Genomic DNA, 20,051 nt, shown 5'->3' on the forward strand with positions numbered 1-20,051 from the left:
TTGTTCTAATATGAAAATCGTTCAGATTCGAAAATTGTTCAAATATAAATTTTGTTCAAATTCGGAAATTGTTCATAGAGTAAACTACATTTTTGTTCAAATTTAAAAATGTTCAAATCTGAAAAATGTTCAGATTTTTAAAAAGTTATTTATTTTTAATTTGAATTTTTTAATTTTAACAAATGTTCAGATTTTTAAAAAAAATTTAAAAAAGAAAATAAACAACAGAAAACAAAAAGAAACGAAAAAGAAAAAACGAATTACCTGATGTTGGGCCGCGGCCCAGCTAGCTACCCGTGTGCGGCATCCTCCCAGCGCCCACCAGGTCGGTGTCGAGGAGCTCCCCGTTGCCGCTGGCCTAGAGAGCAATTGGTGTTTATTCATTCGTACGGACCTACTTTTTTTTTTTGAGAAACACAGTACAAACGCAGACGCTCACATACACGCGCATACACTCACCCCTATGAACGCACACACGCACACCCTACCCTACCCCTATGAGCATCTTCGGAAGACTGAGCCGGCGGATTGGATCTTGAAATTGACGAAGTCACCACAGGCGCCTCGCTGTCGACGGGAACGTCGCCTCCCACTGAATGAATATTCCGCCTTTATGAGACACACATATGTCAAATCTGGGATTTGAACTCTGGTGGGCTGGGGGTACAACCACCCTCCTAACCGCCCAACCTCAGATTGGTTCTCCGTACGGACCTACTTTATCTATTACTAAACGCGAAATTTGAATAACAGAACACCACATGGCTTTAGCATGCGTTCTTACTTTTTTTTCCTTTGTTTAGCATGCCGTTTTTATGGTGACCTGGCCGTCCTAGACAGGATTATTTTTCTTTTTCTTTTTCTTTATATATATTTTTTTACATGTTTTTCTTTCTATTTTTCTTACTAAACTTTCTTTTTTTAATGCTAACCTCCTCCCGGGTTGGTGTTCCAGTCTGTTCGGGTTGTTGTTCCCCTCTGTTTAATCTCTTGTTCCCCTTCATCTAGCCTCTTGTTCCCCACCATCTAAACGGTTGTTCCCTCCGTCTAGGATGGTGTTTCCCTCCGTTCATGTTTGTTGTTCCCCTCTGTTTAGTCTCTTGTTCCCCTTCATCTATGCTTTTGTTCCCTACCATCTAAATGGTTGTTCCCCTCCGTCTAGGTTGGTCTTTCCCTCCATTAGGTTGTTGTTCCCCTCTTTTTAGTCTCTTGTTCCCCGTCTAGGCTCTTGTTCCTCACCACCTAAATGGTTGTTCCCCTTCGCCCAGTTTGGTGTCCCCCTCCGTTCAGGATGTTGTTCCCCTCTATTTAGTCTCTTGTTCCCCTGTGTCTATGCTCGTGTTCCCCACCATCTAAATGGTTGTTCCCCTCCATCCAGTTCAATGTTCCCCTCCATTAAGGCTGTTGTTCCCCTCTATCTAGTCTCTTGTTCCCCTCTGTCTATGCTCGTGTTTCCCATCATCTAAATGGTTGTTTCCCTCCGTTCAGGTTGTTGTTCCTCTTTGTTTAGTCTCTTGTTCCCCTCTGTGTATGCTCTTGTTCCTCACCATCTAAATATTTTTAAAAAAATAACACCTACTATATAAAATTTACGGTTAACGGTTTTGCTAAGTCTCAGGTGACTGAGAATTTCTTAAGTTTCAGTCACCCAAAAAAATGTACATGAGTTGCACATTTCTGGCTGAAAAGTGCAATTGCACATTTCTGCTAGAAAAGTGCAACTCGTTTCAGTTGCATTTTTTTTGAACTGCAGTTGCACTTTTCTGAGGTGACTGAGACTTAAGAAAATCTCAGTCACCTGAGACATAGGCAAACCCGGTTTTGCTATGTCTCAGTCAACTGAGATTTTCTTAAGTCTAAGTCACTTACAAAAATATGCTTTGAGTTGCACTTTTCTGTTAAAAAAGTGCAATTGCACTTTTCTGACAGAAATGTGCAACTGAACCGAGTTGCACTTTTCTTTGAACTGTAGTTGCACTTTTCTGAGTTGACTGAGACTTAAGAAAATCTCAGTCAACTGAGACATAGGCACACCCTCACACCCTAAAATTTAACTATATTAGAATCTACATAAATTATATTTTAACATTTTTGGTGTTATAAAAGTTAATATTTTTCTATATTTGATCGAATTTTACAAATTTACCTTCTGCTAAATCCCAAAGGGCAGAGTAATTGTGAATAGAGAGTAAGATACGTACGACCGGCTAACCGGCACGCGCAATACAGTATAAGACTGGACTGATAGCTAGCTACGGAAGCAAGCATCAGACAACTACCTACCTATGGTACGACAGCTAGCTTAATTAGCGTAAGACTAGTCACAATGCATAGTATCATATAGAAGTATCATGGGTATGATACTACTATATGTTATTATGTTCACAATGCATGGTATCATATGCTAGTATCATAATCTTCTTATATTAATTAATTTGTAGAATCTCAATGCAAATATATGTACAAGATTTGTTTGGCATTAAATTTTCTAGTACTACGTGCTATGATACAGTATCTACCTATGATACTACTACCATCTCTCTCTTCTTTAATTGCACTGCCACATCAGCTTTTTGCATGCATGTGATGCATGATACTACCTATGATACTCCCATTGTGGGTAGTCTAAGTCAAAATCCTGGCTTTGCGTCGCAAACTCGTAGTGGACAGCTAGCTAGCTAGGCGCGCGTGTGGCAGTGCATGCATGCAGTACCTGCAGTACCATGTGAGTTAGACTAGTCATAATGCATAGTATCATATAGAAGTATCATGCGTATGATACTAGTACATGTTACTATCTCCACAATGCATGGTATCATATAGTAGTATCATAGTCTCCATATATTAATTGTTTTGTAGAATCTCAATGCAAATATATGTACAAGATTTACTTGACATTAATTTTTTTAGTAGTATGTGCTATGATACAGTGTCTACCTATGATACTAGTACCCTCTCCCTCATCCTTAATTGCACTGCCACATCAGCATTTTGCATGCATGGAATGCATGATACTACCTATGATACTCCCATTGTGGGTAGTCTTAACTCATTTTTAGTCCCACCTCGATTTTTTAGGAAAAATGATACCAACTTAAATACCGCGATCCTCCCGAATCGTTCGTCGAAGCTGCCCGGCGCGCGCTGTCCGCGCCGTACTAAATGCAAGCGAACGAAGATGACAAGAACCTTAAATGGGCTAACACAAAGCGCAGCCCATCCCGAAAATCGTTCAGCGATAGCTAGGATAGCAGGCGCATTCCGTAAATAGGCGATCTGAAAGACCGTAAATCAAAAGTGAAACGCAGGATTTTTCACAAATTCGGCAAATCAAACTACCATATACAATTCATAGTTTTACATCAAATCACGACGACACAATCGTAGCAAATCATACATAGTTCATAGCAAAAAGTTGTTGCCTCTCCTCACCATCTCCTCTCACCACCTGCATCAAACGGAGGTAGGACCGTCGTCACCATCATCGCCACCACCTCCATGCGTAGGCGATGCACCACCATTTGCCCCTTCATGAGCTAGTCTCCGTCCCTCCATGATCTCCGTCGAGGCTTCCTTCCACCACTACATTTGTTGCTCATTCATGTCTTTTGTGTTTATCATCATGATCTCCCTCTCTTCGCCCAATAGTTGCTTCATTGCTTTGGCTTTCTTCATATTGATATTCATCTCCTCCAACTTGGCCTTGTTACTTGCTTCCTCTTAGCTGGCTTCAACCTTTGCAAGCTTCACCTCATTTTTCTTCTCGGTAATGACAAGCTTTGTCTCCAAAGTCTCCGCCGCCAACCTCCTTCGACTTCATCATTTGATCAAATTTGTCCCTCAACAATGTTGCCTCCCCCTCAAGGTTCAGTCTCTGTTTAGTCTTCTTGTTTCCTTCGGGCTTGTCATTGTTTCGACCCTTTTTCTCATCCTCAATATTGTCCAGCGCAACCATTGCAACTTTCTTGGGTGTCGTTTCTTCGTCCCTCAATTGCTGCTTCGGGAGGTGTTGGAGCACATCAAAGAAATGTCTCATTATGAAGCTCTTGCCCTTGCTGTCGGCCATGTCTATGTACCTAGCATCGGCAATGCGATCCTACATTTGCAAAACAAAGATGAAATCGTCTAGGTGTGATCACCAAACCAAACACAAATTGTGCAAACACAAAGTAAGAAAATTCACTCACATATTCGTCAACTGTTGCGCCCCTAGGAGGATTCCACTATACTTGATCCATTGCATCCGCCCAACGTCTACATGCCGGTTTAATCGCGTCCCAACGATCTTGGAGGGATCGGTACGTGCGATCGACAGGATGGCGAACGCGAGGAATCAGTTTATGGAATTTGTCCTCGATGTGTTGCCAGTACCGCTTCTCGGTTTGATCGGTGCCGACGACTTCATCCATCCCCATGGCCGCCCAAGCTCGGCACAATGTTGTGTCTTTTATTTCCATGTAGTTTTTTGCCCTTCTTTTCTTCTTCTTTCCATTGGCCTCGACCTCAACCACACCTTCCTCGCCTTCATCTTCTTCCCCTTCGTCCCCTTCTTCCCCTTCTTTCCATCCATCCTCGTCTTCCTCCCCATCTCTGTCCACCCCAACATCGAACCAAGCGAGTGGAGCGATGTCAACCTCCTCTAACACCTCCATATACGAGCCGTTGTCGTTCCTACCAATAATCGAGCTCAATTTCTGCTCACAATTTAAACCGATTTGGATTGAAATTTTCTTTTTACCTTGTTGAACCGTCGTCGAGCACGTCGTGGGCGTCGTTCGCGTTGGCACCCACCGGCGGCGATGGGGCTGGGAGCGAGACTGGGCCGCCACGGCTCATCGTGGTCGTCGACTTTGTCCTCTTCAGCGCCGAAGTCTTCGATTTGGCGCGGAATGTCTTCGGCGCCGTCGTTGGCTTGGCTGCGCCAGCCCCTTTGGCCCGGCCGGGGACACCCGTGACAGCACCGGTGGATGCAGCACCTGCTTGCGAGATCATGTGTGTTCCAGCGCGCCGCCGCTTGAGGAAGCTCGTGGACGCGACCAGGTTCACGACGTCGGTGGGGGTGGCGGGAGCTCCGGTGGCCATGGGATAGGGTGGCAGGGCCTGCGAGCTAGCTCCGGCGGGCGGCGGGGTCGATTCGAGACTCATGCTTGCGAGATCGGGCGACGGCGGCGCAGAGGAGGGTGAGGGCGCGCATATCGGTGGCGGCGGTGGAAGTTAGGAGGAGGTGAAATTTCCGTCGCGCGGAAACTAGGGGTTTCGTTCGGGTTGTGTTCGGTTCACTCGTTCGACCCCTACAAATACAGGCCGAGTTGGGGTTTCGGTCTCGACCCAAAACTTTTTTTCGTTTTGACTAGTTTATGGTCACTGATCTGCGTCGCTTTTTGAACCAAACCATTAAACTAGCGGTTATTATTCGGTTTTCGGCTGTTTAGAGATGCTCCCAGTCGCGTCCCCCAAACCGTCCCTCAAACGGCGCCTGATTGAGCGTTTGGGGGACGTGTTTTGTTCGTGCCGCGTTTGGGGGACTGATACGTCTCCGACGTATCGATAATTTCTTATGTTCCATGCCACATTATTGATGATATCTACATGTTTTATACACATTATATGTCGTATTTATGCATTTTCCGGCACTAACCTATTAATGAGATGCCGAAGAGCCGCTTTGCTGTTTTCTGCTGTTTTTGGTTTCAGAAATCCTACAAAGGAAATATTCTCGGAATTGGACGAAATCAACGCCCAGGGTCCTATTTTTGCACGAAGCTTCCAGAAGACCGAGGGGGAAACGAAGTGGGGCCACGAGGCGACGACATGCTAGGGCGGCGCGGCCCAGGTGCTGGCCGCGCGGCCCTGTTGTGTCGCCACCTCGTGACGCCCCCTGACCTACCCTTTCGCCTACTTAAAGCCTCCGTCGCGAAACCCCCGGCATCGAGAGCCACGATACGGAAAACCCATCGAGGCGCCGCCGCCGCCAATCCCATCTCGGGGGATTCAGGAGATCGCCTCCGGCACCCTCGCCGGAGAGGGGAATCATCTCCCGGAGGACTCTTCACCGCCATGGTCGCCTCCGGAGTGATGAGTGAGTAGTTCACCCCTGGACTATGGGTCCATAGCAGTAGCTAGATGGTCGTCTTCTCCTTATGTGCTTCATTGTCGGATCTTGTGAGCTGCCTAACATGATCAAGATCATCTATCCGTAATTCTATATGTTGTGTTTGTCGGGATCCGATGGATAGAGAATACTATGTTATGTTGATTATCAATCTATTACCTATGTGTTGTTTATGATCTTGCATGCTCTCCGTTATTAGTAGAGGCTTTGGCCAAGTTTTTACTCTTAACTCCAAGAGGGAGTATTTATGCTCGATAGTGGGTTCATGCCTCCATTAAATCCGGGACGAGTGACGGAAAGTTCTAAGGTTGTGGATGTGCTCGTTGCCACTAGGGATAAAACATTGATGCTATGTCCGAGGATGTAGTTATTGATTACATTACGCACCATATTTAATGCAATTGTCTGTTGTTTGCAACTTAATATCGGAAGGGGTTCGGATGATAACCTGAAGGTGTACTTTTTAGGCATAGATGCATGCTGGATAGCGGTCTATGTACTTTGTCGTAATGCCCAATTAAATCTCACAATACTCATCGTATCATGTATGTGTATTGTCATGCCCTCTCTATTTGTCAATTGCCCGACTGTAATTTGTTCACCCAACATGCTATTTATCTTATGGGAGAGACACCTCTAGTGAACTGTGGACCCCGGTCCATTCTTTTAATCGAATACAATCTACTGCAATACTTGTTTTACTGTTTTCTGCAAACAATCATCATCCACACTATACATCTAATCCTTTGTTACAACAAGCCGGTGAGATTGACAACCTCACTGTTTCGTTGGGGCAAAGTACTTTGGTTGTGTTGTGCAGGTTCCACGTTGGCGCCGGAATCCCTGGTGTTGCGCCGCACTACATCCCGCCACCAACAACCTTCAACGTGCTTCTTGGCTCCTCCGGGTTCGATAAACCTTGGTTTCTTTCTGAGGGAAAACTTGCTACTGTCTGCATCACACCTTCCTCTTGGGGTTCCCAACGGACGTGTGCTGTACACGCCATCAAGCATTTTTTCTGGCGCCGTTGCCGGGGAACGAAGAAAAGTTACACCACAAAGATTTCTAACTCCCACGTTAACTACACGCCAGCAAGATTTTTTCTAGCGCCGTTGCTGGGGAGATCAAGACACGCTGCAAGGGGAGTCTCCACTTCCAATCTCTTTACTTTGTTTTTGTCTTGCTTTACTTTATTTACTATTTTGTTTGCTGCACTTAAACAAAACACAAAAAAATTAGTTGCTAGGTTTACTTTATTTACTGTCTTGTTCTCTATATCAAAAACAAAAAAAAAATTAGTTACTTGCATTTACTTACTTTTTGTTTATTTCATCATGTTTCCTCCTAAGTACACTCTAAAAGACATACCGGTAGGACGTGGGTCTATAACTGGGAGAGATAATATAGAAGATTTTTTCACTCATGTTAGTACCACTGAAGATTTTGAAGATAGACACTTGGTAGAACTTGCTCCTACTTATGAAATTGCTGCTGCTTCTTTAGTTCGCATGTTGGAAACTAAATTTGTTAATCTCAATCCTATAATCCAACACATGTTTCTCACACTCGGTGATATGGAGGAAGGGGAAAAGAAAGATTTTGTTTTAGAAACCCTTCTTAAAGAATTTGGTGGTGTAGCAAGAGAGGCTAGAAAGGTCTTTATTAAATACAATATGCTTGGTTCTTACACCAACTTTGCTAGTACCCTTAAAAAGATGGACATTGATAGGATAAAGTACACTAATGATGTTAATGATGGTGGGGAGATTAAGACAACAATACCTTGTAAGCTCCTGGGAATGAATGACGCTCTAGAAAATAACTATGGTTGGCTTGTTCCTGAAAATTTGTTTGACGAGGATAGCAAACCTAAGAATAATGAAAAGAGAGCCTCTGAAACTCACATAGATAAGATAAAATGCATAGTTGAGAAAACTCCCAACACCTATGTTGATGCTTCATCTCTTGATGTTACTTGATACACACTTTCTGCGCCTAGCTGAAAGGCGTTAAAGAAAAGCGCTTATGGGAGACAACCCATGTTTTTACTACAGTACTTTGTTTTATATTTGATTCTAGGAAGTTGTTTACTACTGTAGCAACCTCTCCTTATCATGTTTTTGTGCCAAGTAAAATCTCTATGGTAAAGTTGATGCTAGATTTGGATTGCTGCACAGAAACAGCATTGCTGTCTGTCACGAATTCGCGCAGAAGTCTCTGTAAAAAAATCAAAAAAATCTGCAAATTTACGTGCGTGATCCTCAGATATGTACTCAACTTTCATTAGTTTTGAGTTTTTCCGTTTGAGCAAGTTAAGTGCCCCTTCCAGGTTCGTCTTTACGGACTGTTCTGTTTTTGACAGATTCTGCCTTTTATTTCGCATTGCCTCTTTTGCTATGTTGGATGAATTTCTTTGATCCATTAATGTCCAGTAGCTTTGTGCAATGTCCAGAAGTGTTAAGAATGATTGTCACCTCTGAACATGTGAATTTTTGATTGTGCACTAACCCTCTAATGAGTTTGCTTGAAGTTTGATGTGAAGGAAGTTTTCAAGGGTCAAGAGAGGAGTATGATATATTATGATCAAGAGGAGTGAAAGCTCTAAGCTTGGGGATGCCCCGGTGGTTCACCCCTGCATATTTTAAGAAGACTCAAGCGTCTAAGCTTGGGGATGCCCAAGGCATCCCCTTCTTCATCGACAACATCATCAGGTTCCTCCCCTGAAACTATATTTTTATTCAGTCACATTTTATGTGCTTTGCTTGGAGCGTCGGTTTGTTTTTGTTTTTTGTTTAAATAAAATGGATCCTAGCATTCATTGTGTGGGAGAGAGACACGCTCCGCTGTTGCATATGGACAAATATGTCCTTAGGCTTTACTCATAGTATTCATGGCGAAGGTTGAATCTTCTTCGTTAAATTGTTATATGGTTGGAATCGGGAAATGCTACATGTAGTAATTTTAAAATGTCTTGAATAATTTGATACTTGGTAATTGTTGTGCTCATGTTTAAGCTCTTGCATCATATACTTTGCACCCATTAATGAAGAAATACATAGAGCTTGCTAAAATTTGGTTTGCATATTTGGTCTCTCTAAAGTCTAGATAATTTCTAGTATTGAGTTTTGAACAACAAGGAAGACGGTGTAGAGTCTTATAATGTTTACAATATGTCTTTTATGTGAGTTTTGCTGCACCGGTTCATCCTTGTGTTTGTTTCAAATAACCTTGCTAGCCTAAGCCTTGTATCGAGAGGGAATACTTCTCATGCATCAAAAATCCTTGAGCCAACCACTATGCCATTTGTGTCCACCATACCTACCTACTACATGGTATTTCTCCGCCATTCCAAAGTAAATTGCTTGAGTGCTACCTTTAAATTTCCATCATTCGCCTTTGCAATATATAGCTCATGGGACAAAATAGCCTTTAAAACTATTGTGGTATTGAATATGTACTTATGCACTTTATCTCTTATTAAGTTGCTTGTTGTGCGATAACCATGTTCCTGGGGACGCCATCAACTCTTTGTTGAATATCATGTGAGTTGCTATGCATGTTCGTCTTGTCTGAAGTAAGGGCGGTTTTCACAATCAAATGGTTTGAGTATGCATAATGTTAGAGAAGAACATTGGGCCGCTAACTAAAGCCATGAATCATGGTGGAAGTTTCAGTTTGGACATAAAACCTCAATCTCTTATGAGAATATTAACTGTTGTTTAATGCTTAAGCATTAAAAGAGGAGTCCATTATCTGTTGTCTATGTTGTCCCGGTATGGGTGTCTAAGTTGAAGAATGATCAAAAGCGAGAAATCCAATGCGAACTTTCTCCTTAGACCCTTGTACAGGCGGCATAGAGGTACCCCATTGTGACGCTTGGTTGAAACATATGTTATGCAATGATGATCAGTGTTAACCCAAGCTAATTAGGACAAGGTGCGGGCACTATTAGTATACTATGCATGAGGCTTGCAACTTGTAAGATATAATTTACATGATACATATGCTTTATTACTACCGTTGACAAAATTGTTTCATGTTTTCAAAATAAAAGCTATAGCACAAATATAGCAATCGATGCTTTCCTCTTTGAAGGACCTTTCTTTTACTTTTATGTTGAGTCAGTTCACCTATTTCTCTCCACCTCAAGAAGCAAACACTTGTGTGAACTGTGCATTGATTCCTACATACTTGCATATTGCACTTGTTATATTACTTTACATTGACACTATCCATGAGATATACATGTTATAAGTTGAAAGCAACCGCTGAAACTTAATCTTCCTTTGTGTTGCTTCAATACCTTTACTTTGATTTATTGCTTTATGAGTTAACTCTTATGTAAGACTTATTGATGCTTGTCTTGAAGTACTATTCATGAAAAGTCTTTGCTTTATGATTCATTTGTTTACTCATGTCATTACCATTGTTTTGATCGCTGCATTCATTACATATGCTTACAATAGTATGATCAAGGTTATAATGGCATGTCACTCCAGAAATTATCTTTGTTATCGTTTACCTGCTCGGGACGAGCGAGAACTAAGCTTGGGGATGCTGATACGTCTCCGACGTATCGATAATTTCTTATGTTCCATGCCACATTATTGATGATATCTACATGTTTTATACACATTATATGTCGTATTTATGCATTTTCCGGCACTAACCTATTAACGAGATGCCGAAGAGCCGATTCGTTGTTTTACTGCTGTTTTTGGTTTCAGAAATCCTACAAAGGAAATATTCTCGGAATTGGACGAAATCAATGCCCAGGGTCCTATTTTTGCACGAAGCTTCCAGAAGACTGAGGGGGAAACGAAGTGGGGCCACGAGGCGACGACACGCTAGGGCGGCGCGGCCCGAGTGCCGGCCGCGCGGCCCTGTTGTGTCGCCACCTCGTGGCGCCCCCGACCTACCCTTTCGCCTACTTAAAGCCTCCGTCGCGAAACCCCCGGTGCCGAGAGCCACGATACGGAAAACCTTGCGAGGCGCCGCCGCCGCCAATCCCATCTCGGGTGATTCGGGAGATCGCCTCCGGCACCCTGCCGGAGAGGGGAATCATCTCCCGGAGGACTCTTCACCGCCATGGTCGCCTCCGGAGTGATGAGTGAGTAGTTCACCCCTGGACTATGGGTCCATAGCAGTAGCTAGATGGTCGTCTTCTCCTTATGTGCTTCATTGTCGGATCTTGTGAGCTGCCTAACATGATCAAGATCATCTATCTGTAATTCTATATGTTGTGTTTGTCGGGATCCGATGGATAGAGAATACTATGTTATGTTGATTATCAATCTATTACCTATGTGTTGTTTATGATCTTGCATGTTCTCCGTTATTAGTAGAGGCTCTGGCCAAGTTTTTACTCTTAACTCTAAGAGGGAATATTTATGCTCGATAGTGGGTTCATGCCTCCATTAAATCTGGGACGAGTGACGGAAAGTTCTAAGGTTGTGGATGTGATGTTGCCACTAGGGATAAAACATTGATGCTATGTCCGAGGATGTAGTTATTGATTACATTACGCACCATACTTAATGCAATTGTCTGTTGTTTGCAACTTAATACCGGAAGGAGTTTGGATGATAACCTGAAGGTGGACTTTTTAGGCATAGATGCATGCTGGATAGCGGTCTATGTACTTTATCGTAATGCCCAATTAAATCTCACAATACTCATCGTATCATGTATGTGCATTGTCATGCCCTCTCTATTTGTCAATTGCCCGACTGTAATTTGTTCACCCAACATGCTATTTATCTTATGGGAGAGACACCTCTAGTGAACTGTGGATCCCGGTCCATTCTTTTACATCGAATACAATCTACTGCAATACTTGTTTTGCTGTTTTCTGCAAACAATTATCATCCACACTATACATCTAATCCTTTGTTACAGCAAGCCGGTGAGATTGACAACCTCACTGTTTCGTTGGGGCAAAGTAGTTTGGTTGTGTTGTGCAGGTTCCACGTTGGCGCCGGAATCCCTGGTGTTGTGCCGCACTACATCCCGCCACCAACAACCTTCAACGTGCTTCTTGGCTCCTCCTGGTTCGATAAACCTTGGTTTCTTTCTGAGGGAAAACTTGCTACTGTCTGCATCACACCTTCCTCTTGGGGTTCCCAACGGACGTGTGCTGTACACGCCATCAAGCATTTTTTCTGGCGCCGTTGCCGGGGAACGAAGAAAAGTTACACCACAAAGATTTCTAACTCCCACGTTAACTACACACCAGCAGGGACGTCGCTCCCCAGTTGCGTCCCCCAAACAAAATTTCGGAAATTTTGAACTTAAGCGAAATTCGATTAAATTCATCTATACTTGACATATATATATTACATAGATTCGAACGTGATTCGACTAAATTTAAACTAAACCTAATCTAGAAGTACCTGCGGTGGCCGAAGGCGTCGTAGTACTAGTGGAAGTTTTATATGTCGTCGGTGATGACCTCCTACTTGACGCGCTCGTCGGGCTCGTCGACGGGCTCGTCCTTCACCAGGCCGCTTGGTCCTGCCTCGCCGTCGTCGGAGAGGTCCACGAGCGGCTTCCCGGTGTCGCGGATGTACATGGCGATCGCCGTGTCGAGGTCGCCCCTCCAGGCGTCCTTGTCGTTCAGCGACGCCAAGTACGCCGCTCGCTGCCCTGGGTAGTCCTCGGGGTCGTCGCTGCAGGCGATGAGGTGTTGCTGCCGCTCGTACTCCGCCAGCAGCGCCGCCTGCGACGCTTCCTCCGGTTCCTCCTTCACCTCCGGCTTCGGGATGAGTAGGGCACCGCCCCGCCTCTCTTGCTGGCGCTGGCTGGCGCTGCCGCCGCGCCTCAGATTGACGGGCGTCGCCGGCTCCTCCTTCACGCGATTTGGACGGTGTAGGCCGCCGAGCGGTACGACGAGGACGGCATCGATCGGGCCGGTCCTGAGGAAGAAGAGTACGAGGAGGACGAGTACGTGGTCCTCCTCGCCTGCCATTGCGCTGCGGGAGACGGTGGCGGTGAGGGCGGCGCCTCCAACCTTGGAGCGCCGTTGCGGATGCCGCGGATGACGCTCTCGAGGGTGCGCCCCGGAACGCCCCAGAGCTGGGCACGCTCGTCTCTATTCCAGCAGTTCGGCCCGCCGATGAGGCCGGTGGTGCTGCGCATCTTCACGTCGTACTTGGCCTTGAAGTACGTGGCCCACCAGTCATCGTTGTTCTTGGCCGCCCAGGTCGGATCCGCCCGCTCCTCGGCGCTGAGTTCAGCCCGCCGGGCCCTGATGGCGTCCTTCCAGCGCTCCGTGCCCGGCGTCGGCGGCGGCGGGACGCCAATGCCGTTCATGGCCATCTTCCAGCCGCCACTGCTTGGCAGGCGCATGTCCGGCGGGACAGGATATCCCACGTGGTACAGCTCCCACACCTCCATCTCGAATAGGCTGCCGCGGCCGAAGCCGTTCGCCGCGGCGATCTTGCGGGAGGACGAGGACGACATTGCTTGGAGCGGCGAGGAGAAGATCTGGGGCGGCGAGGAGAAGGTTTGGGAGCGGTGAGAGATTGGGACGAACCGCAGGGCCTCTTAATGTACAACGGCGGCAGCGGGTGGTTGCAGGCAATAACGCCAGAGCGGACGGCCACGCAGCCATGCACGACGAGACGCGTCCCTGCTTCGCCTGGGAAAACTAGGACGACATTAACGTCGCTTGACCAAAGGTAGGCGACGGGATTTTAGGCTTCCGAGTCGCTGACGGGTCGGGCCCGCGTCGCTTCGTCTCGCTTTTCGTTGTGTCCAGCGTGCCCGGAACGTCCCCTGTGGGGCGGGGACGGGCTCGGGGCGCCGGACACCGTATCGGCCGCGCCGGACAAAAATCGGCTTTGGGGATGCGGCTGGGAACGTTTTTTTGTCCGGCGCGCCTCAAATCCCTTTGGGGGAGCATCTCCAGTCGCGTCCCCCAAACCGTCCCCCAAACCGCGCCGGATTGAGCGTTTGGGGGACGTGTTTTGTTCGTGCCGCGTTTTGGGACGTCGCTCCCCAGCCGCGTCCCCCAAACGCCGGCCCCAAATGAATATTCAAATTGTTGCATTCAAAAGAGATCGTTCCCGCCGAATCGTCGCGATCATAGTAGCGGTGATCAAATATAGCATATGAATAAAAATGTTTGTGAGGATTGTTTTCAAATTAAAATACAACAAACAATAAATAGGGCTAGATGCTAGATCAAGGTGCCACGGTATTTCCTTTGATCCTCCACAAATGCTCAACGAGATCAGCTTGAAGTTGATCATGAACATTGCTGTCACGGATCTCTGCGTGCATGGCGAGGAAATCAGCAAAATCTGCAGGCAACTCATGATCAACCTCCGCAAGAGGGCCCTCACACTGATAGGGACCGACATGTGTCCTGGCATGATTCTTGCGGTCATCCTCGATGATCATGTTGTGCATGATCACACAAGCCTGCATCACCTCCCACATTTGGTCGTGAGACCAGCTTAGAGCAGGTACCGGACAATGGCAAATTGTGCTTGAAGCACACCAAATGCCCGCTCGACATCCTTCCTGCAAGCCTCCTGTCGCGTAGCAAAGTGGGAATTCTTCAGACCTGATGGATTCGAGATTGTTTTGACAAAAGTGACCCATTTTGGATATATACCATCAGCTAGATAATAGCCTTTTGTATATTCGTGGCCGTTGATCTCATAGTTGCATGGTGAAGCATGCCCTTCCACTAGTCTGCTGAACACCGGAGACTGCTGCAACACGTTGATGTCATTATGTGATCCCGCCATGCCAAAAAAAGAATGACAAATCCACAGGTCATAATCTGCCACAGCTTCAAGTACCACACTGCAATATCCATGACGCCCTTTGTATATACCTTGCCAAGCAAACAGGCGGTTCTTCCATGCCCAGTGCATGCAATCGATGCTTCCAAGCATTCCAGGAAATCCTCTGGCAGCATTTTGTGCCATGATCCTTGCAGTCTCTTCCTCAGTTGGCCCTCTCAACTAGTATTTGCCAAACTTTCCCCTCCACAGCTCGGAAAAACTTGTACATGCACTCAATGGCAATAGACTCACTCATGCGAAGGTAGTCGTCCTATGTATCGGCAGGTGCTCCGTATGCAAGCATCCTCATGGCGGCGGTGCACTTCTGAATCGACGAGAACCCGACAACGCCTACAGCGTCGAGCTTGAACTTGAAGTAGGGGTCGAACTCTCGAACGCCGTGGAGGATATTCATGAATAGCCCCTTGCTCATCCTGTACCGACGCCAAAAATTGTCGGCATGTGTTGCATCGTCGGCGAAGTAGTCGTTGTGCAGCATGGCATGCCCCTCCATCCTCTGCCGGGGCTTGGACTTCCTTCTCCCCGGCCTTGATCCTCCGCGGCGCGACCTCTTCCTCTTCTCCGCCTCGGCGTCAAGCATGTCCTGGAGGGACGCGATGATCAGCAAATGCTCCTGGAGGTCGTCGTCGAAGGCTTGCTCGTCCTCCAGCAGCAGGGCAACCATCTCATCGTCGCTATCCATGTCTAAAAGCAAAATCAATTGTTAAAATTGCGTCGAGGCAGACGACGCAACGAACAGCGGCCAACCGCGCCTACCTGGCAAGTCGTCGAGCACCTTGTGTGCGCGGAGGTGGGGCGGATTCGACGCCGCGTTCTGGGACGCGATGGCCAAGCGGCGGCGGCGGAACGACCGGCGGTAGCGCCTGCCGCGGCGACGGCGCCGACTCTCAGAAGAGATCAGACCCTCAAACGGCCGGCAAATCCAGCAGCGGCGGCGGAGGGGTGGGAGACGCGGGAAGGAAGGAGCGACGAGAAAAAAAGGCGCGAATCAACGGTTTATGCAACACGTCGCCGACATGTGGGAGCCCGTCACTCCCCGCCTCGCTTTTCGTTGTGTCCGGCGTGGACGGCCTCGGGACGCCGGACACCGTATCGAAGCGCGCCGGACAAAATTAAGCTTTGGGGGACGGGCTGGAACCGTTTTTTAGTCCAGCACGTTCCAAATTGCTTTGGGGGACGTGACTGGAGATGCTCTAAGCCTCGTACCTGAGCACTACTGCATTGCGCCATTGTTGCTGGCTGCTGCGCTTCCGGGGCCATTCATATTTGCTCCGTGGTGCTCATTCACCCAGCAAATCGGGAAGCCCCATTGTGCATGTACGACATGAACCAATATCAAACAATGCGCTCGTTGCCGAGTCCTCCTGCCGATGAAGCTGTAGAGCTCAGGCGGTGTTACTCTTTCATCTGTTCTTCAGTCCTCTGGTGGAAAAGCATAGGCAAAAGCACATAACTGGGATGTCGTCACCAGAGAACAGAAAACACATTCGAGCACAATCGACGATTTATTCACAAGAACAGATACGCAAGCATGCTGTCCCAGTTCACAAGCGTCCATACACCGAAAAGATTTTGCATCTCTAGAACAACAAACATCGGTATCCTGTCTTGAGACATTCCAACACTTTATTCAGTGTCTCTTACTGCTAGATTGAGATGGTCTGCACGCTGGCTATGGAACCAATCGATCCACAGTCACGGCGATATACACATAACATGAACAAAGAGGGGAAAATCGCACGCAAATATAAGTTCAACAACGGCCATTGTCTACAGAAAAACACGGCCTACATTTCGTCATCATCACCCTGATCATTATTAGAGTTCAAAGGGACGCCCAGCGAACGCTGGCCGGATAGGGTCCTAGTATCCTCCCTGGATGTAGGCGTTGAGCCGGTTCAGCTCCTCCTTGTGCTCGCTGACCACCGCGCGGACGATGTCACCGATGGAGACCATCCCCACCATGCCAGTGCCGTCGATCACTGGGATGTGCCTAATACGCTTTTCTGCAAGCAGCGATGGGCATGGCTGGTTAAGTTCAGTGCTTTAGACACATCTCGTATCCATTGACAAGAGAACTCATGAGTTACCTGTCATCAGCTGCATTGCTTGTAGCACTCTAGTGTCAGGTTTCACCGTGATCAGCTTGTTCTGTCAAAAAGATGACATGTCAATGCAGTTCAGCGGCAAATGATGATTTGTTAATGGAGTACATGCTTGCAACTAGAGGTTCTGTACTAAGTACCTCTTCAGTCATGATATCTCCAACCTTCGTTGACTTGGAGGATCGACCCTGCACAATGATTTTCCGGAGATAATCTGAACAGGCAAGTATCAGAATAAAGTGTTAGTCACATAGGTCAATCTTGCTTACAAGCTGGACATGTTTGCTGTCATGTTCTTTGATCATGTGTGTTCGTTTTGTTCTCAGGAGCATCTTCATATATCTTACCACAGTAGGTACTGAGATGCTGGCTGATACTATTCCTGGATATTATGCATTCGGATGATGGCTCAATGAGATAATAGGTAAATGACCAAGATCTGTGTGACTTTGTGAGTGTCAGAGTGGTGGGCCTGAGGTTGGCAAACCTTAAAGTTCATGTGACTTCGAAGAAGTTAAGGGTTGTATATGGTAGCTGGAGGTCCACGATCAGAGTTCGACCATTAAGAGCACAATAATAAGTGGGTCTAAGCCTATGGTAGTTGGAGGTCCAGGATGAAAGTTCGACCATTTCAGGGCACAATATAAATGGTTCAAAGCACACACTTCCTTTTCAGACCTGAAATATCCCTTGCAATGTTGGACATAACCTAAACCAACTTAATAGTTTTCTATTGGGAACTCACTGTAAACTTGGTGACTGCAGTGCGGCATGAGAATACTACCACATATAGTTTCATGTGTATGTTTTACTTACTAGACGCGGGCATGTGCCAAACAATCTGCAGTTTTTTTGTGCATGATGCATTAAATCCAAAAGTATTAGATTTATTCATCAATCCTAAAGCTCTTCATTGTCCAGAATTATAATTCATGTAAAAACAAGTGATTTTGTCTGTTATCAAGCATTTGCAACTTCACTCTAACGTTCTTACTTAGAGCCATTATCTTCCTAATATGCTGTTTATTTTTTCTATATAACATGAAATAGTGTTCAGACATTTTTTATGCAGAAGAGAAGGACATAATCAAAGAAAAATGGATGCCAGATAATATATCGCGTAAAAATTGAAGTTAGCAATAGTATTTAGCATTTATTCCTTTAGCACTTGGTTATATATTTCTTCATCACACAGAGTTTAGATAGCAGTTTACCTCTCTCAGTGACGATACCAGCAATTGATTTATCCTGTCCAGGTTTAACAACCACCAAAGCTCCCACATTGTGTTGAGTCATCTGTTAAAACTCTATCGTCATTCAAAGCCTAAAAATTGTATACGCAGCAAGTAATATGACCAGTAAGAAATCATACCGATTTGACAGCGTCATAGACACTATCGTCCGTGGTGCACCAGAGCCACGATCCATCAGCACTCTTCCCTTTAGACTTCAGAATATCAGCAATAGTGCCGCTCTCAAATCCACTCTCCTCTATTTGAGCAGATGACACTGACATGAAACGCGGAAACACAGCAGGCAGCATAGCAGGCTTCGCAACACTGATGTGTTTCAGAACAGCAGATTTGAGCACACTGCCATGTGATCCGATAGCTTGAATTGCGCGTTGCATTTTCTTATCTGTCAGATCATACACATACATAAATCATTTGAATGGAGAAAATGATTGACTTGTAACTATCTTCTATATAACAGAACTATTTTTCAGTTAGAACGGAGATTTTCCAAATAGTTTAAAATTTCAAAATTTGAATAACATAGACCAACCCAGATTCTTGATAAATCCACGAAAATTAACACCCAAAAATTAACTAGTAAATAATATCAAAATTTTGTTCTTTCAAGCAGATCAACTCTTGTAGCAGGTAACCACATTATTGGGGAACAGTAACTGGATATAATGTGAAGAGGAGGTAAACTAGATACGGAAATAGATAGGGCTACGCTCATGGCACGTAACTGAACTGTCGAAAGTAGCAGAAATAGCAGTGGAGGTAACACTAACACGACAACCAGACTGAAACCAAGTTTCTGCCAACACCCATCATGACTCAAGGAAACACAAGTGACAGTAAAAAAGAGGTGTTCACAGGTTAATTTACATTGCAGATATTTCCTTCTGGGAACATCAGCAAAACCCACAGTACAGAGTAAAATCACAGCCCAATAGGAGGATCAAATTACAGGACTAGATGCGGGCTTGGCTAAAATTTAGGAGGCCGTCAGACAAAGCAAAGACACTAGCTCATAAACATATGATATAACGATGGCTGTTGACCAACACAGTGCGAGGAAACAATAATGCAGCTGTCTCACCATTCCGCATAAACAAACAACCCTATCTCAATCCCACAGGGAACGCCACATCAAAAAAGAACTGGTTTCCATTAGGCTGATGCAGTGAAAAGGATGTCGAGCTTATCTACCATTTTATACTTTAGCCAGTAGAGAGATAAGTAGTAGTGTAGTACTACTGGAAAAAGGAAATTTATGCGCAGAAAATTCGTTGAATTAGTCTCTACTTTTTTTTGGTTGAATCATCTGTTAAGAACTGAATATTTATGCACGTCGACATAGTCACGTGGCATGTCCTACCTATTAATCAGTTTCGTTTTGACGTACTAGTATTTCTTAGAGAAATCCGCTACCAATATGTCCACCCTACTTGATGTGATGTGTTTAGCATAACATCTTTAGACATCTCTGGAGGGCCATATTCAGAGTTCGCTAACCAGGAAAATTTATTTCATGTCACAATCAGAACAATAAGGAATCAGCAACAAACAGAGAATCCAACTGACGCCTTCACCCAGAACACTAAACTCGATGCACTCGGGGTGCCGCGATATTCGATCCGGCGCTATCAACTCGCTGCCACCGCAAGAACCAAATGGACAAATGAATCACGCATGAACCACAAAAGAGGATGTGAATTTTCGGGACCAAATAACTTCTACTTTTACTTCTGCAACTACGCAAACTGCACTTTTTAGGACATCC

At 45.6% G+C, this 20,051-nt stretch overlaps 1 protein-coding gene across 2 annotated transcripts in view; it reads right to left on the bottom strand.

Moving 5' to 3' along the window:
- The window catches only part of LOC124704219 (CBS domain-containing protein CBSX3, mitochondrial-like), a 30,200-nt gene that overhangs the window by 9,543 nt on the left and 606 nt on the right, over window positions 1-20,051 (bottom strand). Inside the window, exons 2-6 of one of the 2 annotated variants that reach the window (XM_047236460.1) lie at window positions 18,406-18,671; window positions 18,248-18,329; window positions 17,174-17,247; window positions 17,019-17,079; window positions 16,792-16,934 (exon numbers count right to left, since the gene is read on the bottom strand). In XM_047236460.1, coding sequence (XP_047092416.1) covers window positions 16,792-16,934; window positions 17,019-17,079; window positions 17,174-17,247; window positions 18,248-18,329; window positions 18,406-18,663 — 618 coding nt within the window. In that variant the 5' untranslated portion in view covers window positions 18,664-18,671. Of the gene's footprint in view, window positions 1-16,532; window positions 16,935-17,018; window positions 17,080-17,173; window positions 17,248-18,247; window positions 18,330-18,405; window positions 18,672-20,051 lie in introns of those variants that run through there. The other variant, XM_047236459.1, reaches the window with a different exon arrangement.

The sequence above is a fragment of the Lolium rigidum genome, chromosome 3 (genome assembly GCF_022539505.1).
Source record: "Lolium rigidum isolate FL_2022 chromosome 3, APGP_CSIRO_Lrig_0.1, whole genome shotgun sequence".
Classification (NCBI taxonomy): Eukaryota; Viridiplantae; Streptophyta; class Magnoliopsida; order Poales; family Poaceae; genus Lolium; species Lolium rigidum.